At 46.5% G+C, this 25201-nt stretch overlaps 2 protein-coding genes across 8 annotated transcripts in view; one reads left to right on the forward strand and one right to left on the reverse strand.

The window, feature by feature from the left end:
* Positions 1-22532, reverse strand: part of LOC144105229 (uncharacterized) — a 48520-nt gene extending 25988 nt beyond the window's left edge. The window contains exons 1-6 of one of the 2 annotated variants that reach the window (XM_077638376.1): positions 22267-22532; positions 19899-19965; positions 18551-18696; positions 15041-15099; positions 11809-11914; positions 5106-5241 (exon numbers count right to left, since the gene is read on the reverse strand). In XM_077638376.1, coding sequence (XP_077494502.1) covers positions 5106-5241; positions 11809-11914; positions 15041-15099; positions 18551-18696; positions 19899-19965; positions 22267-22323 — 571 coding nt within the window. In that variant the 5' untranslated portion in view covers positions 22324-22532. Of the gene's footprint in view, positions 1-5105; positions 5242-11808; positions 11915-15040; positions 15100-18550; positions 18697-19898; positions 19966-22163 lie in introns of both variants that reach the window. The other variant, XM_077638377.1, reaches the window with a different exon arrangement.
* A 376-nt stretch (positions 22533-22908) lies between these two features.
* Positions 22909-25201, forward strand: part of LOC144105337 (protein argonaute-2-like) — a 38238-nt gene continuing 35945 nt past the window's right edge. For 2 of the 6 annotated variants that reach the window (XM_077638475.1, XM_077638476.1), the window contains exons 1-3: positions 22909-23116; positions 24898-25097; positions 25174-25200. In XM_077638475.1, coding sequence (XP_077494601.1) covers positions 23031-23116; positions 24898-25097; positions 25174-25200 — 313 coding nt within the window. In that variant the 5' untranslated portion in view covers positions 22909-23030. The other 4 variants (XM_077638479.1, XM_077638481.1, XM_077638478.1 and 1 more) reach the window with 3 other exon arrangements.

The following is a 25201-nucleotide window of genomic DNA, read 5'->3' on the forward strand; positions in this document are numbered from 1 at the left end:
GCTAGCAACAAGGTACGCTAATGAATCGAGGTCGTCCGCTTCACCAGCAAGGTTCCGAGCGAATGTTCGCCTGCGCTAGGGCAAGGGATATAAACTCCGAAGGCCGGACAGGACGAGTACGGGAGCCTGTCTCCCCGTTGCTTCTTCGCCCCGCCGGCGAAGAGCGGAGCCGCGAGCGACGCGTCCGCTCAGGCCGACGATCCCAGCCGAAGCCCCCCATGCCCCCTCTCCCGAGCGCGGGTTTTGGCAGTCTCGCGCGCAGCGATGCTGGCGCCCTCTCTTACCAGTTAAAGGGAATGCGCTCAGCCTCGAGGTGAGACTGCTGCTGCAAGGTGCCTCGCGGGAAAGCAAACTCAGGGGGCTGCAGGGCACGTCCCCACAAACCATTGCTTTACTGTTTCAATTCTCTCCAGCTTTTATATGTCAGCCTGCCCTGGAATGATTACAAAAGGACTAGCAGCAATTTCACTGCGGTTTTTCTTTTTCTGCTTTGCCTCATGTGACCTGCAGCCCAAGTTGACATCACAGCCTTTGTTTGGCTGTTCAAACTAGAACACCATAACAGAAGAAATACAATAATAAATTATTTACTATACCGTAACATTCCGTAACTCCAAACGACTCAAGTCTTTAAGCTCGACTGCAAACGGATACAGGAATGGGACAAGAATTTCGAGAAGTTGCTACAGGAAAGCAAAACTTCGAAGAAAGTTGAGTAAAGGCGCACCGGTGTTTATTGAATGCGTGGACGATGCGCTCTTCAAGTTCTTCGAGCCGGAAAGAACGGCAGGACGCTTTAAATCCATGTGCATTGCGCTTTATTTTTTTCTGGTGGGAAAATGTTGCTGCCATCTTGATGGCGCCGTTCCGGGGTACCACCCCCCACTTTGCCAGTAATTTCGATTTGAGGGGGGTGGGGGCGCTTGCTCGGAATTTTAACTTCGGTGCAGGCAAATTCCACGCAGGAATTTGTGTTCACTAATGTCACACAAATAATTACATAGAAAGAGCGCACAACCAAACTTTGCTGCCTGTACCCTTTTAAGCAGTACCAAACAATGAGCAGTCTAGCAAGGGCAAGCAACAGATTGAGAATAGTATAATAGCTCGATATCTGTGAAACAAAATTTCTGTAAAATTCATGCAATAAACTTAAGATTATCAAGATTGTGGCAACCCTTGAAGACTGCAGCCATGTCTACGAGGATTTCAGTTTACTATGCGGGTTAACGCCCCAAATGAAGTCAGGCTAAGAGGGACACTGTAGTGAAGGGCTCCGAAAATTTTGACCACCTGGGGTTCTTTAAGGGGTGACGAGAGTCTTGAAATGAGCAAAAAATGTGAAATTTTCGATTTTGCAATAATGGCATATTTGAGACCAATACACACTATAGTTTCTGCCTATAAAGTTCCAAGGTCTACATTCGACCTCCAATGACTAAAATATCTACATATTTAGCGACTACAAAGCCCGGAAATGGCGATTTTGAAGCAAAATGCGGCAGGACATCGCGCCCGCCGCTCCCCACAACTGTGTCCCTGATGGCTGCCATCTTGGTTTTGTTTGAAAGCCGGGCCCCTTACCCACTACCTGGTATTACCCTGTACAGTGAAATATTTTTGGAATGTACGCTTCCGCTATTTTTTGAAGCTGCTACAACGACCTACGAGCGGCTGGCACACGCACTTTAAATGCGATTTTCTCAGCTTCATGTTTTTTGGTTTGGTTTATGGAGCGTAACATCCCAAAGCGATTCAGGCTATGAGAGACACCGTAGTGAAGGGCTCCGAAAATTTCGACCACCTGGGGTTCTTTAACGTGCACTGACATCGCACAGTACACGTGCCTGTAGAATTTCGCCTCCATCGAAATTCGACTACCGCGGCCAGGATCGCACCTGGGTCTTTCAGGTCAGCAGCCGAGCGCCATGACGGCTTTTGTTGGTGCCGTGAGTGCAAGCTACCGTAAAAACCGGAATATAGGTCGAACTTTTTTTCAAAAAACCATGGTGAAAAGTCAACCCCCATCTTATATACCGGTCATTGGCGGAAAAAATACGGAAGTCTTGCAACAATGGGTGGCTGAAGTCAACAGCCTCCATCACCATCGCCATCAGCAGCAGTGCTGCCATTTTGCGTTTTAGTAGATGCAAAGCGGAAGCTAACGGCAATTTACCGTCGCCTTCAAGAAAAACACGTTTGAGTACGAGGAAGCTCACGTGAACCTGGCAGTACAGCGCGAATTTGGAGCATCCGAAAAGAGCATTCAGTACTGGCGGAGGCAGAAGCTGCGTATTACAACTTGCAGCAACCAGAAGAAAACATTTCGTGGCCAGACCGTAGTGTATCGAGAAAAGGAAGGAAACGTTGCGCTGCGAGCAAGATCGCTGCCTGTGACTGCCGAATGGATCCACGTGAAAGCGGCAGAGATCGCGCGTGCCTCTAGACTCACGAGGGCGCAATTCAAAGGCTCGCCATCCTGGTTGCAGCGATTCATGAAGAGGAGGGCTTTGCTCTACGGCGCCGTACTTGCCTGTGCCAGAAACAAACACGCGGGCCGATTGGTGCACGATATTGTTAAAAAATTTGCCGGGTGTACATACAAGCAGCATTTAAATGAAATTAAATACTGTCACCATTGTCCAACCTCTCGAGTCGCATTTGTTTCAAAGTAAGGATGTCTTTCGGTACTTTTCCCATTGAAAAAAGATCTTTTTCATTTTTAGAATTGCTTAGTTAGGGGGTCGACCTATATTCCGGTTCGACCTATAGTCCGGTTTTTACGGTATGTGGACAGCAGCGTGGTGACATTGGAGCCCTTGAGTGACGTCGATATAATTGAGGCTGCATGCTCCCAGCAGACGTTGCAGGGCTCACGTGCAGTCAGAACAGCCGACAGTGATGAGTCCGATGGCGGCAATGAGACTATGCCATCGCCAAGTGCAGATGAAGTAGCGTCGGCACTCGATGCTGCAGCACGCCACTTCTCTGTAAGTGAGAACTGTGACTTTGCGCAGGAGCTTTGAGCAAGCTGCAGATGTTGCTGATGGGATCTCAGCAGAAGAAACGCAAGCAAATGCACGCCGATACTTGATGGAAGGACCGCTGTTCCAATGACGGCAATGCCGCCACTTGGAATGGCAGTGCTTCCAAGGAATGTCGGTAGCCCATGGAAGCGCTGACGCCACTCATGCAGTTTCTCTTTGGCTCTGTTTGACACATTTGACTTGACTGCCAGCCACCTTTTACCTGTTTTTAATGTAGTGCTTCGTCAATTGGCATTTCTGCGCCAGAGCCGGTAAGAGTCGACACATGATCGTTCACGGCCACATTCAAGATGGCCGTCATTCTTTACGCTGAAGAAACGAACAACTGCGCTCTGGGCCACAAGTTCAATGTCTCAGAACGGGTGATGCACGTGTGGCGGCTGCAACGAGGCAAAATTTCTAGCTGTTCCACGCGGTGTGCTGTGGATGTTTCCGGAGTGGGGGATTTTGCCAGACAACGTTAGAATGAAGTGCTGTGGAACCACAGCTGCAATCACGATGGCAGCACTAACTTAGTTAAGATGATGGCGCGAGCTTGGATGAGTTGTTCAGTAACTAATACATTTCAGTTTTGAACTGCGCCCATGGGCATGACTTTTTTTCTTTCTTTTTTCCTGACACGCGATATGGGGGGATCAACTTACAATTGAGTTGACTTACAATCGTGTAAATATGGTAGCACATGTCAGCATAGTGAGCCAACAAGTAAAACACCACACTTGTAAGCACTACGCGCCACATCAGCTCAAGTTCTTTTTTTGTTTGTTTGTTGCATGTGTATGTTATCGCTAGCTGCCGCAAATTCCCGAACCATTGTGGCTTCTTGGTGCACCCAACAACAAGTGGCACAGGCCTGTCGGTGTTATCTACATTTACACAGAACAGAACAGTGACGCGCAGTTAGACGAGGGTGCCAGAGCAAAAGCAATGACCTTTCGGTGAAACTTTTCGTTCTGTTTGACTGCATCTGACACAGCAATCCCGTGTCGTCAGCATTAAACACAGCCACCAGATCATATTGCTAGAGAATTTCCCGCATTTCCATTTTGACCCAAGCATCTGATTCTCTTGCACTGGCTGACGTTGACTCCCCACTCCCGATTTTGCCACCACATATCTCTTTGGCTGCCTTGAGAGGCATTATTGCCAAGGCAGCCAAGCCTGCCCTGAACCTGCTCTTGTAATAATGAAAAGCCAGAACACAGCGCCATTTTTCACCCACAGATTGGACCGGCCGCCCTAAATACTCATCCTGTACAGCCACCAGCTGCTAGGATGGCAATCACAGCAAGCACAGGAAAGTCGTCTGTTTTGCTGCAGGGCCCCACTGGCCCTGCTAGATATTAACAACAAGAGCACGGCCTTGGGTGCATGCCTGTATGCAGCACCCTTTCACTATTTCCACTGGGCATTTGTTCCCCTCTTCGGGAAACCAAGAACAAAGCCCTTCAACATCAAAATTGTGGCAAGAGAGTGTTGTGGTGTACCAAACAAAGCAGCAATACCTTGCTCCTTTTCACCATTCGAGACAGTTCGCAATATACAGTCACCTTTTCTTTGAGCAAGAGGACCTTGCAATTCTCGCCACTAATCCGCCTGAGGTGCTAGCATGGCAATGCATACACCTTGGTGACTCAGTGGTGCGGGCAGACACAAAACGCCCGGCCAAGCCCACAATGCATTAATCCTAGTGGCTCTGCTTGACATCATGTTCAGCAGTTTCAGGATGGTGCGACAGGTGGTGCACTCGCCACAGTGATCATCATCATCACATTTCCGTGGACCCATGCGCTCTTTGCTGCCTACTCCACTCCACTACTCAAGTTTGTGGTACATTTCCAATCGAATCTTCAGGTCCACTTAGAGCCACTAACAAACTTTTGCTATCCACGCAGTGCAGAAAGTTTAGTTCATTTTGTTGAAGCTAAAACTACATGGGTTTCTACAAGCACGATGTCGGAGCAACTAAACAGTTGGTTGCGTCAAGGATTCTCTCACACTGAAGTATGCAACGTTGATGCTTAACTGCAGCTGTGTTAGCTTAGTCAAAGGCCATACCTATCACATTATCACAGCGGGACCGTGAGGCATGGGGTAGCCACTGGAGGTAGTCAAGCAGGCCCAAGTAGCCCCTGATGAAGGCATCTAGCTTGTCGTTGGGTCGAAGCATCTTTCGGTCAACTCTAAGGTGCTCCTGCATATTGGTGACACAAACAAGCAAACTGCCGCTAAGCAAGTAGCACTGTCACAACAAGGTGAACCTTCAAGTTGTTTAAAATCTGAAGCAATCCAAAATAATTACTGCCTTTTAAAATATATACAATCAAAGCACTGAACTTCTTGGTAGCGGAAGCTTTGCTTAACACTAATAGCTCTACATTGCTTTCTAACAGATCTACACTAAAAACTGAAGGGGAAACTTAAGCTCCGCCTTAAGGCTATGACGTGATAGCATTAATGCTAGGGGTGTACAAATGGCCAGCGACAATTGACCTTTTGCAAAAGCTCAGTATAGATTCAATGGGTGAAACAAAGCTCCAATGCACTCTTTCTATTTTTTTTTTTCATGCAGTAGCCTTGTGTGGAAAACTATTCGAAATATCCACTTCCCAATTACCATATTTATTCGAATCTAGGCCAATAGTTTTTTTTTTTCAAATACAGTGCCGCTTTCAAGCGAAAAGTTGTGATAGCCGCAGAGGCATCGTCGAACCATCAAGCCGGGTGGGACTTCGGCTTCGATGAGAAAAACGTCCATCGTTGGAGGGACAACGACAGCAGCTTTTTTTTTGCGTGCGGCGCAACGAGGATGGCATTTAGCGGAACACAGAAAGGCCATCACCACGAAGTGGAGACAGTTTTGGCCTACTTTTTTCGGACGCAGAGAGCAGCTGCCCTTCCAGTGACAACAGAAGTGCTCCAAGCGAAAGCTAGGGAAATTTTGAGGGAGCAAGGCCTAACGCCAAAGGATTTCAAAGCCAGCCGGTGCTGGCTTCAGAAATTCATGAAGCGCTGCAGCTTCAGCCTCTGACGTCGCACTTCAATCGCCCAGAAGCTGCCAAGCGATTTCGAAGAAAAGCTTATAGCTTTTGAGCGCTATGTGCTGCGAAAGAGAGAAACGGCAGGCTACAACCTCGGGCAAATCGGCAACGCCGACCAGACGACTGTGTATTTTGATATGCCAGTGGCGTACAATGTGAATGAAAAATGTGCCAAGGAGGTGAAGGTGCACTCTGCGGGCTACGAGAAGCAGCGCGCAACTGTGATGCTGTGCCGCACAGCTGATGGACATAAACACCCTCCTTATATGATACTTAAAAGGAAGACACTGCCTGCTTGAGAAACTTTCCCACGAAATGTCATTGTGCAGGCAAATGAGAACGGGTGGATGACGGGTGCGATGGTCGAAGAGTGGGTTAAGATTGTGAGGCGACGGCGTCCAGGAGCCCTTTTGACAAAGAACTCGCTCCTTGTCGTCGACTCTTACCGTGGCCACTTGACCGACAACATGAAGGCTGCGCTCGCCCAAGCGAACACATACCTCGCTGTCATACCGGGCAGTATGACGGGCCAGTTGCAGCCACTTGATGTCTGCATCAACAAACCTTTCAAGGATCGTCTGCAGAAATATTACACGGACTGGTTGAATGACGAAGACCGCATGCTAACGGCAACGGGCCGCATCAAACGTGCATCGCTATCGCAACTGGCGGGCTGGGTAGCTGCAGCGTGGGATGACATCCCAGGTACATTGATCATGCATGCCTTTAAAAAGTGCAGCGTATCTAATGCTCTTGACGGTACCGAAGATAGTGCGCTGTTTGAAGGTGGCAGTGACAAGGAACACAGCGACAAGTCTAGCAGCGACGACGACGTTGAATGAGCTCTGCACGTTCAGATTCAATAAATGCTGTTTGCATTTTGTGAACGCTGTCCTCGCTTTTTGTTTTTTGTTCGGCCTACATTCGAGGTAATATATTTTTTTTTGCGCTTAGAATCGGGGTCGGCCTAGATTCGAGTAAATACAGTATATTAAAGAAAAAATCACTATTCACTTCAAATTCACAGCTAACTAGGGGTGTGCAAATATTGAAATTTTCGAATACGAATATGAAGAGACAATGGCTTTGAATATCGAATCGAATATCTGTTCAGTACAAAAAAAAATTAAATTACAGCAAATTATAAACAAGCAAATGTTGTTGCCCTTATTTTTTCAAAATAGTGTATGGTCTTTGCAACTAAAATACACAAAACTAGACTGCCTCAGTAGCGTATAAAAAACATGATGTGTACAGAAATGTATACTACTTGAATAGACGGCATAACAGTATCCAAACTGTAATGAGGTCATGCAAAACAAAATCCGTAAAATGACAAGACTGGCAACAAAAAAAGAGCATGATGACTAGTAAAACCTCATTTATTCAGAGTTCAAGGGATCGGAAGAAATACCCAGTTCATCCGAAGGGCTCGACCATTGTCCCGCCTGCCGTAACGCCTCCTAAAGAGGTGAGCGGGTTACTACGCACCATGCAATAGGCAAAATTTTTACAGGATCACTTGCCCTATTGTGACATTTTGACACGCCCCTTCAGGAGGCTCCCGCGAAATTCCGAAAGTAGGCTTTTCCGCATAGCTTAGTTTACAAAAAGGGATGGCGGAGGCCACGCTCGGAAGGACGCATTCTTCGGATGTGGGCATTAAATATGTAACATATTACGGAAGGATTAAAAAAAGCGCGATTTAGCGTTGCGATTGTTCGAAGCTGGCTGTTGGTTATCTTGTTCGCAGCACGTGTGATATATGGGCAAGCCAACTTGCAGAATTTCGCACGAGTTCAAGAAAAAAAATTTCAACAAAACCACACTTTCTGGTGATGAAATGGGCCCTAGTTACAATACGAATCAACAGATGATGCCGTTCTATTACATACCGTATTTACACATACCGTATTTACACCCCCCCCCCCCCCCCAACATCACATTTCCGGAAAAAAAAACTTGGCGAAGTTGTTTAAGCTTGGCCTTTAATAATAGAAAGTGATAGCATTATCCTGTGGCCGGCGCTTATCGCCAGCCACTATCGGCTGCAGCGCGCGCAGGCATGCCCGTGGGCACATTCCAAAGCGAAAATGTATTAGTCACTCAACTACTTGTCCTCACTACAGCTGCCGTCGTGATCACTGCTGCGGTCACACAGCACGTCGTTCTAACGTTCTTCAGCCAAATCCTTCACTTCACAAACAGCCACATCACGACAGCGCATTGGAACAGCTGAAAATTTTGCCTCACTGCAGCTGTGGCACCTGTATCACCCGTTGCGAAAGTTGAACTTGTGGCTCGGCGTGCAGTTGTTCGTTTCTTCAGCGTAAAGAACGACAGCCGTCTTGAATGTAGCCGTGAGCAAGTGCCGGTCCCTTACTGGGCCCAGAGCACAAATGACGACTGAGGAAGCACTACTTTAAATACTTGTGAAACGCGGCTGGCAGTAGTCAAATGCGTCAGAGCCAAACAGAAACAACGCGCGAGAGGCGTCAGTTCTTTCGTCGGCTGTCGACACTCCTTGGCGCTGCTGCCGTTCCGAGTGGCAGTGCCACCGTGATTGGAACAGCGGCCTTTCCATCAACTATCGACGCTCCCTTGAGCGCTGAGTGCGCAGTTGAAGGTAAAAAAAAAGCTTGGAGGTCGCCTATTAAGATTAGAACGAGAATGCGTTATTGGGGTGCCGCTGCTTATCACCAGCCGCAATCTGCAGCCACAATCTGCAGCTGCAATCTGCAGCCATATTGGGGTAGCACCGGTTTGCTGCTTATTGACAGCGAAAGCCGTCATCGGCCGCTGAGCGCGGGAAGCGAATGCCGGTTCTGTGCATTAACCCATTCGCTTCCAAAGCCGGCGAACCGCCGGCCGTTTCGGGCAAGGCCAAACTGCAATAAGCCGGCGGTTCGCCGGCCGCTCCGAAAAAGAGCGTTTTTAAAAGGCCCAGATAGATGGCGCTTCTTTCTACACTGTTAGTACGTTGTTTCGTCTTTTTAACACCAGATGGACATAGTTGTCCAGTATTTCTGAGTTTTGGTTGTTTGAAAAAAAAAGAAGTTGGCGTCTCCTCTCTTTCTGTTGTCGTTTGCTGCGTGTCGAGCATGGCGTCGAGAAGGAAGAAAGCTCTCACGTGTGAGGAAATTCTCGAGCTGGTGTTCCAAAGTGATGATGAAAGTGACTGTGATGACGATCCAGAAGCTACCTCGGACCACAATAGTGGCGACGATGAGAGTGACGGTGAGAACAGCAGTGGTTGTGAAAGCGATGTGTGTGTACCTGAAGGCACTCCGCTCTCCTGCCCACCACCTTCCAAAAAGCCAAGAAATGAAGATTGGCAGTGGGAGGAAAAAGACCGTTCAGATAAGGTCTCCAAACTGCCTTTTACCGGTAGTCCTGGAGTCAAACGAGGGATCCAGCTCAAAGTAGGTGAGAGTCCTACTGCTTTGGGATTGTTCAACGCACTCCTTGGAGACGATTTTTGGGAGATGATTGCAAGGCACAGCAACGCTTATGCAAGGCAGAAACAGGCTTCTAAGCCGGACCCCACGTGGCATGAAACGACACCAGGAGAGATAAAAGTTTATTTCGCGCTGTGTGTGCTAATGAGCCAGGTACGAAAGAGCAGCATCCAGGCATATTGGTCACAAAGAAGTGTGATCTGCACACCATTTTTTGCGACAGTGATGCCCAGGCAACGTTTCTGGGCGCTCTCCCGATATTTACATCTCTGTGACAGCAACCTTGCAGCAACTGATGACAAGCTGGGGAAGCTACGACCAGTACTGGACTATATCATCAAGTCTATAGGAAGTGCCTACTCTCCAGAAGAAGGTCTCGCTGTGGACGAGAGTTTGATGAAATTTCGTGGTCGTCTCGCATACGTGCAATTCAACCCATCAAAACGAGCCCGTTTTGGTGTAAAGTTTTACAAGCTGTGCGAATCTGCTAGTGGCTACTGCCTGAACTTCTCTGTCTACACAGGAAAATGTGAGCAAACTACCGCTACCATTGGAATGTTGTGTAGCGAGGCCGTCGTCATCAACCTTGTCGGCGATCGTCTCACGGACGGTCACACAATCTATGTGGACAATTGGTATTCTTCACCACTCCTTTTCCTTCACATAAACCAAGCAGGATCAAACGCTGTGGGTACTGTTAGGGTGCACCGTAAGAACATGCCCAAGGAGCTAAAAAAGATGAAGCTAAAAAAAGGCGAGTGCAAGGCCTTCTTCTCGCACGGCATCATGGCTTTGACATGGCAGGACAAGAAGCCTGTCAATATGCTCTCTACGTGTCACAACACAGCCAGTGTGACTGACACCGGCAAGAAAAATCGCCAGAGTGGCCTGCCTGTTTTGAAGCCCCAGGTTGTGCAGGACTACAACCGTGGAATGGGAGGTGTGGATCGAGAAGATCAACAGCTCGCATCCTTTCCTATAATGCGAAGGTACGCAAAAGGATACAAAAAGATATTTTTTTACATCATGGATATCGCTGTTTACAACAGCTACATCCTATCGGCCAAGATCACAGGAAAGCGAGTGAGCTATACAGACTGGAAAGTCGACCTGGCGGAACAGCTCATCGAAGAGACTGTGCTACCGGGATACCGGCGACGAGGCAAATTGCCTGTTGGTGATTCACCGATGCGGTTAGAAGCTTGTGAGTGGGCTCACTTCCCTCGTCAAATCCCACCGAACGCAATCAAGCAAAATCCATCCAGGCAATGTCACGTCTGTAAAGCACACGGGAAGAAGAGCGAGAGCCGGTGGGAGTGCGAGAAATGTGGAGTGGCACTTCACATGCCCGTCTGCTTCAAGACCTTCCACACTCGCAAGGTACTCTGAGTGCAGTGCTTGCGGAAAACATTCCTGAACGAAATAAAACAAAAAATGTTCACGTGGGAGGCAATAGCCAGAGTTATGGAGGTTTCTTTACGATGCCATACACGGCAGTCTGTGGCGCCAAAATTTGCGCGGAACAGGTCGCGGGAACGGCCGTCGAAGCCGCGGAAGCGAATGGGTTAACATAGCAGCTGCTCAAGGCCAGCACGAAGAGGGATGCGACAGAGCTGTGCAGCAAAAATGCAACTACGCTGTAGCATGCCTGGTATGTCGTTTGTCTCGCCATTATTTACAGTGCCATGCTTTGGTTTCGGCTGTAAGTCAGCCCCCCAATTCGGATTTTCAAATCTTGAAAAATTTATTGACTTATAATTGTGTAAATACGGCAGCCATGAAGCCCCCACTTAACCCCTCTTGATGCTAATACTGGCCTCGCCATTCGAAAAGAGCTCAAACGATCCTTAGTGCTTCTGCCAGAATTACAATTCTGAAGTTGCTGTGCACGACAGCTTCATGCGGGCTGACTCGGTGGCATGCAGAATGGGGGCCACTTCGCTTTCCCACATCTCAACAGCACTCCCAGTACTGCTATCTCAATGACACTTGGCAAAGTTACGTTGTACGTGTAAATGATAGGCCAATCATGGCCGGCAATGTATTGCATGATGAAGCGGAGGTGCCTGAACTGTCTTAGGATTTCGCTACTCTTTCATTTTTACGCCATTTGTGCAGGCTTATCGAATCTCTGTCCTCGACAGAAATGACCGAATTGCAATCTTGGGACACCAATCTCCCTGTCAGGCTTGACTGAGGATTCGCCTTCAGTGTCCCTTTAATGAAGGGGCACCTGAACACCTGGCCAGCGGGTGGCCTCACCTGGAAGAAGGTGCGCAGGTGTGAGTGGCGCAGACGCTTGAGGCAGTAAACGATGTACTCCAGGGCCAGCTCCTTCTTGTCAGCCACCAGGAGGCACCGCGAGTGCCTGGGAGAGGAGAGGGGACTTAATGGAATGCCAAGGCTAAGTGGGCAAGCAGGTCATCGTAAAACTATTTTGGTATTTATGATACGATTCTTATTAAAATCACTCTGTGCGTGTTTTTTTATGTAGTGTCCAAATATGCACTTAGAGTTCGAACAGAACACGCAGAATGTGTGTTGGAAACAGTCTTGTGATTTTAACAGGGCTTTTCGTTACAGGCCATTAGCCAAAAAATGTTCAAAAATTCTTCGAAATATTGTATATACAGAATTGATCACCCGAGATACTCTTTGTGTGGTGATGCTGTTTGTACAGTTGCCTTGGTGACTGTACACTGGACAAAAAAATCTGTCAAGAGAAAGTACAGACCGGGTTGGCTAGTAATTTAGAAAAGCAGCTAATTAAATGTAAGTCAATGTAAAAGCCAGTAAGAACAGCAAACCCCCCCACCATGCAGTTCTACTCTTCCCGAATAAATTGATACCAAGCTCATTTCAATTGCTCAAGGTTAACCAGATAAAAAGCCCGTAAGGCAGAGACTAAAATCATGAAGAGAGATAAAGAGGATTTACAAGTCTGCGTGCACTAACTGAGTTGCGGGAAAGCACCTGTAGCTTTGGCTACATTGATGTGACGCTATCTTGAGACGTCTCAAACAAGCTTTCCAACAGTAGCAAAATGGTGACAATTAGACAGCGGTGTCGGAAATGCGATTGCGTGCTGTGGAACATCATTTCAAAGCTCATGATTCATTTTTGAGCTGCACGGCTTTTTAGGCATGAATTTTTTTCACGCTTTTAAATCGTTTTGAGCACGCGAAATTTAGCAGACATATAGTTTTAAGCATGTTTAGTATGGGAAAATTTTTACGAAAATTGACTTTTTCGCAACTCATTTTGTGATCTCAAGACTCACAAACTCCTTAAGGGGGGACGTGGCTTTGAACAAGTATTTTATTATTTCTTGTATTTTTATATGAAATTGCTTTAGCATATTAGAAATAACTTTATGATTACTCTCACAAAATTTCACTGTTAAAACTTGAGAAAATATTTTTCAATACATATTTTTCTTTTGAATCTTGTAAAAAAAGGCAGCAGAGTAAAAAAAAAAATGGGGCAGAAGGCTGGTTCAACATTCACTGCTTTCTTACTGGCGTGCTACAGGTCACGACATTTTAAGAATTTTCTTTCCAAAGCATAAATTTAGGTTCTGAATTTTCTAATGCAGTGTCCACTGACAGAACTAGTGAGAAGAAAATGTCATACAAGAAATTTAAAATTCATAGAGTTCAAAAACAAAGAATGTCTCAACCTGCCAAACGGTTTTAGGAGTACAAATCGGGTAAAAATAGATGAAACAGTCGCAAAAAATTCTGCTTTAAAAGGTGGGTATTTGGACACAAAACTGCCACAGAGAAAAATGCCCATTGTTCGAGAGTTCCTCCACAGTGCACAGCCGCTATGGTTCATGGAACAATTTTTTTTAGAGCATACTTTGAGCTTGATTTCAGGAATTAAACTTAGGAACAACCTAAATAGTGGGGCATAGAAGCGAATACAACCTAAAAAAAAAAAACGTTTTCTGGCCATTTTTTTAAATTTCAAAACTGTGTTCCCCCTTCACTGAGCAGTATACCAGCATAGCACTGCTCCTAAACTGACAATGAAGGCAAATTCAAGTGGCCTAAATAAATTTACTATTGTGCTCTAATGACAAAAAGACTAATTTCACTGAAAACAGAGCTTTTACAAGGTAGCAATAACAGGAAAATTAATATAAGCATAGCCAGCAGCACTCATTTTTGCAAGCGAACCGGAATGACACTCACCCAAACCATAGACCTGTGAGGCCTAGGCCACACACCCACCCACTTCTAGCCAGCAATCACAGACAATGGAGTATGCCATTGTCCAGGTCATGAGCTTAGATCGAGCGACAGGGAAATATCTTCCATTTTCCTCTCTAATACGTGAGCACTCATTTTTAACCGCCGTTATTATACATGCACATAATAAGTGGTACTTTCCATCCCTCACAGCACACTGCCTCAAAGGTGAGGGGGGGGGGTCTAGCTTAACCTACAAATACACAAGGTAGCTACAGGTGCTACATTACACGGCTGTGCATCAAACGCTGCGGCTCTAAGACTTCTGGGGATTAGGCTTCTTGAGCGATTGGCGTGGGCGCCCGCTGTTGCCGTTTGCTCGTTAGAGAGACCCCCGTGGGGTGTCCGCGAGCGGAATGCAGGCGGCCGCGGTGCTTGCCTCCTTTCCAAGGGTAGCCTTTTTGAAGAGCCACTGTAAATCACCCTCCCTTCCTTTCTTCCTGCTTCGGCCTCGCGTCCCCACTGGGTCACTCCCAGTGACAGCTGGGGGGCGGTGTTTCAGTGAGAGGCCATAAGCAGGAAATGAACAGGGAGATCGCCATCGACTCGGGCAGCAGAAAGGTGCGTAGATTTCGCTTCCCCAGTGACCCGGCCTTTGCCGGGGGACCAAGAGCGCAGGTGGTGTAACGTGCGGCCCTAGTATGTATGCTTGTCTCCAGGCCCAAACTTCTGGAGTCCTGTCGCCTGCCTGTGCGGTGCTGACGTGCTCCGGATTCTAGAGGGTCTGATTTGGCTCGTTCTCCATCACCGCCGGCCACTGCCGGTGACGACACGCGATGGGCCATCGACATGCGACCTGCGTCCTCAAGATGTGCTCTCCTCCCTCGTGTTGTGTCGCGCGCAATCTAACCCTCTGGTTGACTGTGCGGCATGCTATCGCCCTGGGATGTGCCGTCACGCACGTATGTAGTCTTTGCTTTGCGTGCGCGGCTCCGCGGGCCCGCTTTCGAGTGCTGCGGTTGGGCTATGGGTTGGACGGAGGCCTGGGGATCAGTGCAGTGTTGTGTAATGCAGCTTACCGTGTAATAAACATTTGTGCTCTCTAATAACTCCGCCTTCCTTTCTTCTGAGCAAGAGCGCAGGCGCGTCACGAACGCTGGCTGTGCCCTCAGCTTGCTCTGGCTCGAATCCACGATAAGTGGGCGAAGTGCCACCAGGTTATAAAATCCCACAGACTTTTGACCAAGGCTGCACATTAACTCCCATAACAGTGAATTACTGCACACTTGGCAGCAGACTACCTGATAAAGAAATTGGTCTTCTCAGGTGACGCCAGGTTTTCGTGCAACAGCATCCCCGCCTGCATGAAACACGCCACACTGAGAACTGTGCCCATCATTCACGAAACAGACGGACTCAATGAGGGGAAAAAAATTACCGAAGGCAGCCACAACTCAACCGGTTCACTCATGAGGGCGAAAGCCATATTACCTGCAGCACTGGTACAAGAACACACTTCCCTGCGACTGACATTTGCTGTTATTACTTTTTAGTGTGATAGTGTTAAAGCTCCTGCTGTGCAGAAAATCCAGCGGCAGCGGCGGCGGTGCCAGTGTCGTCAGCGTTGCAAGTGAAAAATCCCTGGAGAAGCAACCAGATGGGCCACCTAGGACACAGGACCCTGTGGCAACACCACAACCTGCCCACTGGATTGTGAGCAAACTGACCACAGTGGCAGGTGGCAGTTAAAGTAGTGATTGGTGACTCAGGAAGAGCAATCTGGGTCTGACAAGCCCAACCAGTGGCAGCACCTGCTATTGCAGGGCATCATAAACCATAAATAAAGGCGAGACAAATGAGATATCAGGCATGCTACCACGTGGTTTCATTTCTGCTGCATGGCTCCGTTGCATCGCTCTTGGTGCTGAGCACCTGCTATGTCAACGCGCAGAACCAGCAACCCCTCCTCATGCGCGACGGCCGATGGCGGCTGTTGAAAAAGAAGAAAACCAGCATCGCTCCCCCCCCCACACGTGGCTGCAGATTGCAGCTGCTGACAAGCGGCAGCGGCAGCTCGATAACGCATTCGCTTTCTGCTGCTCTTTCTTTTTACTTTCAACTGCGCACTCGGCGCTCAAGGGAGCGTCGATAGAAGACGGAAGGGCCGCTGTTCCAATCGCGGCGACACCACCATTCGGAAGGCAGCGTCATCGGGGGCTGTCGGTAGCTGACGGAAGAGCCGACACCGCTCACGCGTAATTTCTCTTTGGTTCTGATGCATTTGACTACTGCCGGCCTTGTTTCACAAATTTTTAAAGTAGTGCTTCGTCAGTCGACCTTTGTGCTCCGGGTCTGGTAAGCGACCGGCACTCGCTCACGGCTGCATTTAAGATGGCTGTCATTCTTTACACCAAAGAAACAAACAACTGCGCGCTGGTGCCCAAGTTCGACGTTCACAACAGGCGATACAGGTGTTGCAGCTGCAGCGAGGCAAAATTTTCAGCTATTCCATGCGATGTCGTGATGTGGCTGTTAGTGAAGTGCGGAATTTTGCTGCACGATGACGTTAGAACAACATGCTGTGGGACCGCAGCTGCGATCGCGACGGTAGCGCTAGTGAGGACAAGTCCAGTGAGTAATACATTTTCGTTTTGGAATGTGCCCACGGGCACGATCGCGCGCACTGCCGCTGATAGCGGCTGGCGATAAGCGGCGGCTGCAGGATAATGCTGTCGCGTTCTATTATTAAAGGCCAAGCTTAAACGACCGCCAAGTTGTTTTTTTTTTTCTGAGATGTGATATGAAGGGCCAACTTACAATCGAGTCGGCTTACAATCCTGTAAGTATGTTATGTAACATTATCCTGAGGCTCATTGCCAAAAATTACCGTGACAGCCAAGAAAACGACAAAACCAAGGTGGTTTGCAAGACGGTCTTGATATCGGGGAGTTTTCCAAGCTCACAACGTTCAATACCGCGCCAAAATTTGCTGCTCAATAGCAGAGTTACAAATTATTTTGAAACTGAAAGCTGACTGTGGAGAATTTTTAAGGCTGTAGCTATTTTAGTCGATAATTACGCCAACATTTCAAATGCTAGCCAGAAAGGACTTTGCAAGCTTTACTTTCAAGTTTCATACATTCAACCTCTTTAAACTCATCGATTTCAAAAACCTCTGCAACTGCCCTTTAAGACATCTAAAATAACGCCATTCTATTGCCTTCAAGATTCATTTGCGTCCGAATGTTGGCCTCGAGATCCTAGACTGCGCGGGTGCAGTGATGTCATCATTCCGCGGGAAGTACAGTCGCCCACTTACTTGTCGAGAGCATTTACACGGCACGTTCCGTTGTGCATGTACAACAATTACCGCTGCCTGGAGTGCCCGATAGAACTTTTAAAGACAGGAAGAGTTAAACACAATCAATGGGAATACACACGCACGTTAAGTTCAGGTTTCGAGCCCTGGGCCATTCATAAATGGTGTATTCCTCAGTACGCCGTTTCTTTATGGATGTTGTCGTTACTATAAATGGAAAAAAAAAAAAAAATTTGTCGTCTATGGAAGGCACAATAGGACCGCAGTTTCACTTTACTGCATCCGAGTTTACTGTAGCAAGGTTGTGCTGTGCTGAGTTCAAACCACGAAGAACCAAGCTTCACTGAAAGCCAAAAAAAGACTGAAAATAAGATACGGGTACCGCTGCCACGGGCCATTTTCACCTACAACATCAGGCCATTTTTAGTTGGTGGATCTGTGAGACTTAGTTTGTCTCACAAGTCGTTTGCAGCACTGTGAAAGGTAGAGCTGTCTCATTCGATCAGGGCCAAGAAGGACAACAAATAGTCTTTCAAATATTTCAGCAGTGTGGCGACTATTTTTGAAACCGTCAATTTAGTAATTGAAAAGCTAGTTTAGGATGGTGTTCTAAAAGTCCAGTGAGCATCTCATTCACTGGTTAAACTAGCAGAGGAAGTCCGCATGAACACAACACTGAGGAGGCCTGCTGTGTAGTGGTGCACCGCCATTTGTAAACATGCCGTCTGCCGAGTTGGCCGAGTCCCCTGCGCGCAGCAGCTGAACACTGGCGCTCTTTCCTTCCCAGTGATAAAGCCACCAGTTGCGGGGTGAAGGATGCGGGGGAGCAAGTTTTGCAGTGCATGCCATACTCATTGGTTCAGATTGCTGCAGTCTTCACAGCACTGCAAATGATTTGTGAGATGAAGTATATACTACACCACCACAAACGTCCAGTCAGAGATCGCAAAGCCTCAATGCACTCAATGTCCTCATCAATGCCGTGAGCTTCAGTGGCATGAAGAAATATTCCATTTTTAACTCCGGATTTCCCAGCTCTAAATACACCTTCCACTGTTGTCAAGAGAGTCACAAAAAGCCAAACAACCTAATTTTACTATTACACAATACAATTAATGCAAATAGCAGTTGCCTACCGGCCATGGCCTGAAGGCTGCTACAATACTCCACTCACACTTATAATCCATCCCGTTATCAGCTTTTTGTTTAGGTAACAAGGAAAGCTCCAACAGACTATTCCCTTGTCATGGAGAAACAATGTGTGGTGGTCACAAATTTTGGCGGAGCTTCACTGTGGACTTGAGTTGCAGCCGACTACAGCAACAAAAAATACAGGCAGTTGTCTTCAATCTATCTTCAAAAGAACAGAGCTTATAAGCGGTGTTCCTGTTCCCTAGTTTCCAAAAACGCCCAGTGCCAACTCAGAAACCCAGGATTCTATCAGCGGCTTTGCGACCGATAAGAGCAAAGAGGTTTGGTTCAACGAGCCCACCTTGTAGCAGAACTGGTCAGCTGGGTAGTGCCCTGCCAGGAGCACCTCGAGGGCTTCTGCAGCCGTCCGCCACCGGTACTGGCAGCAGAGGCGCTGCGTCAGCCGTGCCAGGAGGCATGCTCGCCGGTTGGTCATTCGCCGCTCCTCTGCATAGGACACATCGAAAAGGTCACCCTTAACTGCCTCACCACATGCTCCTGTCAACCAATTGCATGCACTTCCCTGGAACTTAAGCCTTGTAGGTGTTCAAACGTTTTTATTTGTGATAACTTGTTTCTTTCCCTTGGGTACTGATAGTACGCAAGATCACTACGGGATGTACCCATACAATCACAATGTAATCTACAATTGAGTTTGTTCTTTCATACTGTTTCAGTTTCGGTTTTATTAACTAAATGATGGCTATGACGTTAAGTGTCTAGGTCACATGAGGCACAGAAAGAATTGGAATATAATAGCTGATATGTCTGTTTAATTCACCGCGACACTGAAGCCAGCCTGCTTTAGGAGCGGGAATGATAAATGACATATCAGCAGTCATGGCCATTGTTCATTTGATGAAACTGAAACCGCATGAGAGAAGAAGCTTAGTTATAAATTATTTTGCAGTTGTAGGTGAATACCACATGGCAATCCACCTATTGTCTTGTGCATCTTTACAGAGAAGAAAACATACAGCTGAAATCGTGTGTCTATAGTTCTTTAATTAAACTCAAAGGAGGCCAATCTTTCCTTGAAACATGCAGAGTTAGAACTGAACGGAGCCTCTGTAATACACTTGATGTTGACGGGACCAAACCTTTTTCAGTTCTTGATCAATGAGACTCCACTGATGAATGAATCTGAACTGACAGAAGAAGCTGCACTACCCCACAAACCCTCCCCGCATTCATTTTTGTTGAACATGGCGGCATGGCACTGCAGGCGAAAAGTCAGCCACTATAGTACAGACTGGATCCATGACACTAGCGCAACCTCACCTGGCAAACATTGACCTTCTGAGGTCAAGTAGTAATTCTAACTTCTACCATCATGGCTACCCTTGCCCTCGTAAAGCTATAATGTGCAGACATCACCACCCTGCAGTGTTTAAAATCGTGGTGCTCAGAAGTAAGTAAATATCTTCAAACAGACTGCAGCACTTTCTGCAACAGTGGGTATTTAATTTCGAATCCCCTTCTGAGGAAACACGCTTTTAAAGAACGAATAGCTTGTTACACAGCTGTCAGCAAGCAGCTATAACAGCACCATGACAGCGCCATGGGGGCTAACACGACACACTTTGCCCTAACAGTAAAGCATGGACATAGTCATTGGAAAAATGCCTGTGCAGAAACACTCGACAAACCTTCTACTATGCCAGTGGAAGCCGACTGTTGCACAGATGGGGCTGTGAGACGCTCCAGGAGTTCCTTCTGCACAGGAACACAACAAATGGGCGGTGCAAACTTTCACAGAAGGCAGATTGGTGTGACTGGGCAAAGTAACAGCATGCTGCTCACGAAAAACAGTGAAACGCAAGATTAAACACACAAACTGCAAATGGAGACATCATATCCTTAAATCTATCCCCTTAGCCTTGCCGAACACTGTGAGAAACTTACCCATTGCTAAGAGACATGATTAGGGGTTGGACTTAATGGTTTAAAACGAAAAAGGTTAGTATTCCTGACCGGCATGTCACAACTAACTGGCTATTCAGAATATGACAACATTGAGAAAGTTCTGGAGCCAGGAACACAATGAGACAACAGTACCTTTGGAATTTAGTACTGTACAGCTATGAGTTTGGAGGCACTGATCTGCAAACTTAGACATGCTGTAGCAGATCGGGAGGCTTCACTCCTAGCCAAGCACTGTCGAATAGCACAGCATCACCTGCTAAGACTTACCGCCAGCTTAGTGCCATCGCTTGCTAAAGCAGGATTTTTCACTGCATCTAAGGGTACCAACAACTTCTGGATTGGTAACACGTCAATGCGAAGCCATGCATAATGCATCCACAAAGGTTAAGTGGCAGTTATGTGTTACGATGGTAAGACTTCCTTAAGCGTAAGATAATTGTGCGCTGATTACTGCTCTGTGAGCTGCTTGTGCTAATAACAAAAGGCCAAGATAAACCCACCACTTTCGGCTGCACAGGGAGATTGTTTACTTCACCGAAAAAAAAAACGAAAATTCATACACAGGAAATAATATTCATGAGAAAAAACTGCTGGTTGCTTTCTGAAAAAAAAAAAAACATTCAAAAAGTGTGCTGAATTTACAAAATAAAACTGAAAAGTCCAACCCCTAGACACATTTTATGGTTGCCATACACGTTTAAAATCTGGTTGGGAGTGGAATAGGTAAAAACAGTTTTAGCCCTGAAAGTTTCCCTGGTGCTTTACATTTATTTTTTACGTCAATGGGTGGCATATAACTTCAGCTACAACTATTACAGTAATCTCCTGACGCCCATTTCGTCGGTATGCTAGTAAGAAGAGCGTAATTCATTGCCAAGAAGTGACTATATATAAAAAATAAGCACTGAATTCAATCTCCCTAACTATGAAACAACTTTGCAGTAACTCCTATGCGATTCACTCTTGCCTCACCTATAGTGAAATCTCACAGCATTTTTCTTTTGCATTTTTGTTAACTTTTAGCTTTCATGTGCAGAGACATTGCCTCCTGTGTTACCTTGGCTTAAACTCACTTTTACACACGAAACTACTTGCCAAGCTTAGACTTCAGTGACGATAAGTTCATGCTAGCTTGAAAGATATGCTTCTGCAGTCGCTCCTGTCTACAGAAAGATGATTCTTTCATAACAGTTAACCGACATAAATAAATGTCCTTTCATACCACTGTTTAATAGGCTGCCTTGTAAACACACCTTTTTGAGCTTCTAGTTCTGAAGGCATGCTGTCCTAAAGTATTCAGTGCACCTATAACTCCCATTTTGCCCGCCAGACTTCAGAACACGCATATAAATGCTGCACAAATGAGGTCAAACCATGTTTCGTCGTTGCTTACCATACCATCTCAATGGCTAGCTATATGGTGACCACAGAAGTCCAATACGGAAAATAGTACAGCCCCTTATGAATCTTGGACTGTTTAGAAATTAACATGAGCAAATGTCAACAGCTGGTAAAAAAGTTTGCAGTAACTACAAACCACTAAGAATTCTGCTTCTTGCAACACACTGATTCTCTTGCTAACCGGTGTGAAAGTATATTAGATTTACAAAGAACAAAAATTAACTGGCCACTACTTTATAGCTAGAACAATTCAATGCGCAGCACATCCCTCAAAACACTGCAGCCTGGTTATTGTCAGATGTCGGTGCCCACACGGCACCTGCTCTTAACTGCAGATGGGATGCAACCTGTCGGATTTCCAAGCTTGTCTGGTGTTGGACGTAACAAACACGAGTGCATCAGAATGAGACGCTAGGTGTTAGTTTTGCTGGCTTCACTAAGTAAATACACTCTACCTATACGCTGCGTGCGATTACTAGTCACTGTCCAAAACTTAAACACCACAATCTTGTTTTTTTTTTTTTATTTCTAGTACTGCGCAACGACCGGTTTCGCACGTAGTACACATACATCGCAACATTACAAACGTGCGTAACCGTAGTGAAGTTCACTTCGTTAAAACTGGCCAAGAGGACGAATATCTGTGCTCACATGAGTTGCAATCAAAGGCAGGTTCGAGAATCAGCTTACCCACTGCTCAACGGAGTATTCACGATATGCCGCACTCTGCTTTGGTACCCGTGACATCTCTGTCAGTCGTACCGCGCCGCTTATACACAAACACTAAATCTCGGTTTCATCGGGCATTAGATGTTCAGGACCCGAAACAGCAAATATCGCCATTTTAATATAATTCACGAGAAGCGCTCTGACCCAAGCTAAAATCACGCTGCATTGTTGTCGTAGTAAGCACGCACACGCACATGAGTACAGACATGGCCCACGCACGTGTCTGTGGCTTTGGCTCTAATTGGTTTAGAGTGAGATTTGCAGCTATTTTTGTCAGTTTTTAATATATTCGAAGCTTCACTCTAATAATAATAAAAAATACAATATTACTTTGTGTAAACGTAATTTTTTTACATTGCATAACACTGCAACCAACCAGAACTATTACTACATCTACTCAGCGTTCAAATTCATCTCATTTCTATTTGCTCGCGCCGTACACAATTTAAGTCTTTGAAACAAGAAAAACAATTTTTATTGTTAATATTTTGTAGGAACTATTCGTCACCATTCTGCACTTGTAATGGTTTCGCTTTCGAAAGTAGGAATGGCACAAAATATGAGTGATGGTTACGATGGTTACGAAACCAACGAAACAGAGCGAGGGGATGACAGCACATGGATGGTTGGATGGATACGGCTACATACGGCTGAACCCTTTAAAGCCTAGACTCCATGTACTGATGCCGTAGCGCTGGGCCAGCGTGATTACCGTCCTCAGCGTCATGTCGCATATGTATTGTTGCGCGAAGTGGTGCAGCACATCCGGCAAGAGTGGAGAACATCTCTTCAGATTTCCTTCTGACCACAGGTATTTATGAATTCACTGACTATCGTATCCCTCTTTGCATAGCCGTTGGCGACCGTTGTGCCTTTGTTTTGACCGCCCTTGGTCGTTACCATTTGAAATTGCCGACGGAATAGAACTAGTTTTACCTGGCGCTGTTTACTGCAGTGGCTTTGGTTTTGCGAGATGAGTTTGATAAGTACGTTTAAGGACATTAAAGCAAAATTAAGGGAAGGTGCTGCAGTTTGAGATGGCCCAACAGCCGTTGCCTCTCATAAGCGTGGGACCGTTAGTTACCTTGCTTGCTTGTTCGCATGTGTGTGTGTGTGTGTCTGACTCACTGACTTTTCTCGCTGCCTTTAAAAGCTTATTCCCCGCAGATTCCGGTGCCCTCAGAGTGTATTTTAAATATGAATATTCTAACTTCTGTGCCTATAGCGTCGTCAGCGGAGTAATTGTAATGCTCAGTTTGGCTGTTTCTTTACGGAGTTCAGCGCGCTTGAATATTATTTCTTGCGTGTTCGTGCATGGTTTCTGCAGCAGTGATGCACGTCACATAAATTATCGAGCTGTTCAGACTAACACCACTAGTGTTGGACACCGCGCTGAAAGTCCATTGCACGCCGTGAGCCGCATATAGAAAGTCCGCCGGTCTTGTTTTTCTTACTTTTACCGGAGCTTTTCCTCGCGATATCCGCGCTCAACCACCCATGTACTCCGTGGAAGCGTTTCTCGAAACTATTGCCTACCGTAGTGCTGCCGCTCCAGCATTGTAAATTTCGCTCCACACTCCACCCCGGCTGTCCTCTACGCTGCTCGCTCGCGGGGCGCACGACTGACCTTGGAGGGCTCTGAACTCTCCGCATTATTCCCATCTCCTCACATATGTCTCTTATCTCGCGCCTTGTCCTTGACAGCTTTTGGGAAGCTCGCAAATAGTTTCGCCTAGTACGCCGGAAACGCTCGTTTCCGGCGGGTGGGTGAGGGGAAGGCGAAGGTCGCTTTCTTCTTGTCTGTGTCTTTTTTGGGACATTTCCCTTGCTTAAGCACTTTTTTCCCCTTCTTCTGGACCCATGCTATTTGCCTGCACCTTCAGTTTCTTGAAAGAGCAGTGTTTCCTGTTGATGTTCTGCTCACATCCCTTTCACACTTCCCATTTGATCACAGTGAAAGCAAAAGATGAAAAACTGTGCCTACTGGTTCATTTACCTGCTGTTCTTAATCCAGACTTCAAATTTGTGGGCAAGCAGCTGTCTGCCATAGCATAGCTACATTGGCACTTGTGTTTAATGGAGGAATTAGAAAAGAACGAATCATGGGTGGTGGTTAGTATGCAGTTACCTAGAGAAAAGTGTGAGTGGAATAATTGCTATGATCAGATAGAGCTTAAGTCTGCAGTGAAGCTCTGTCCCCATTTCTATCTGCTGCACAAAATTATGCCGCACCCAAAAAGCAGTTGGAACAAAGAACTAGTTATTGTTACCTAAACCAAAAGCAGATCACAAAAGAAAACATAAGCTCAAGAATTTTAAAGGTTCTGGCTTGTCGATCATAGCCAGACATTAAAAAGGTGATTTCATTCATCGTTTCGATTGGCCAGCATAGCAATAGACTAGCAGGCTGTGGCACATTGTTACAAACTGCTGTCTTATTTTGCTTGCATCCTGCCACAGTTGTTTTCACGCATATATGTTATATAATGTTCGTACCCCTTTGCTGTGTAAGGAGATGCTAATAAGCATTCCTGAAGTGAGGTATGCAAACCTTTAAAATGTATGAAATCATGTTATTTGGCTGTTTTTCAGATTCTCCATTTGGCTGAAATATGCCAATAGGCTTGAACTCCTGGAGACACCAAGGGAAAAGGTCTACAAAACATACAGGCTCTGCTCAAAGCACTTCACGAGGGATTGCTTCACTAGTGATGCCTGCACAAGGCTCACGCATGAAGCAGTCCCTTCCGTGAAGGTGCATGAGCCTCGTCTGAGAGCCTTGGTGCACCCGGGTAAGCAAAATTCCTCTCCCAGTAAATTCTTCCCAAGCTTGATCCCTCAGTATATCCTGTGGCTTTTTTGTTGCAGATTTCTATGAAGAAGGTGCGGCACAAGG

This window comes from Amblyomma americanum, chromosome 9 (genome assembly GCF_052857255.1).
Source record: "Amblyomma americanum isolate KBUSLIRL-KWMA chromosome 9, ASM5285725v1, whole genome shotgun sequence".
Taxonomy (NCBI): Eukaryota; Metazoa; Arthropoda; class Arachnida; order Ixodida; family Ixodidae; genus Amblyomma; species Amblyomma americanum.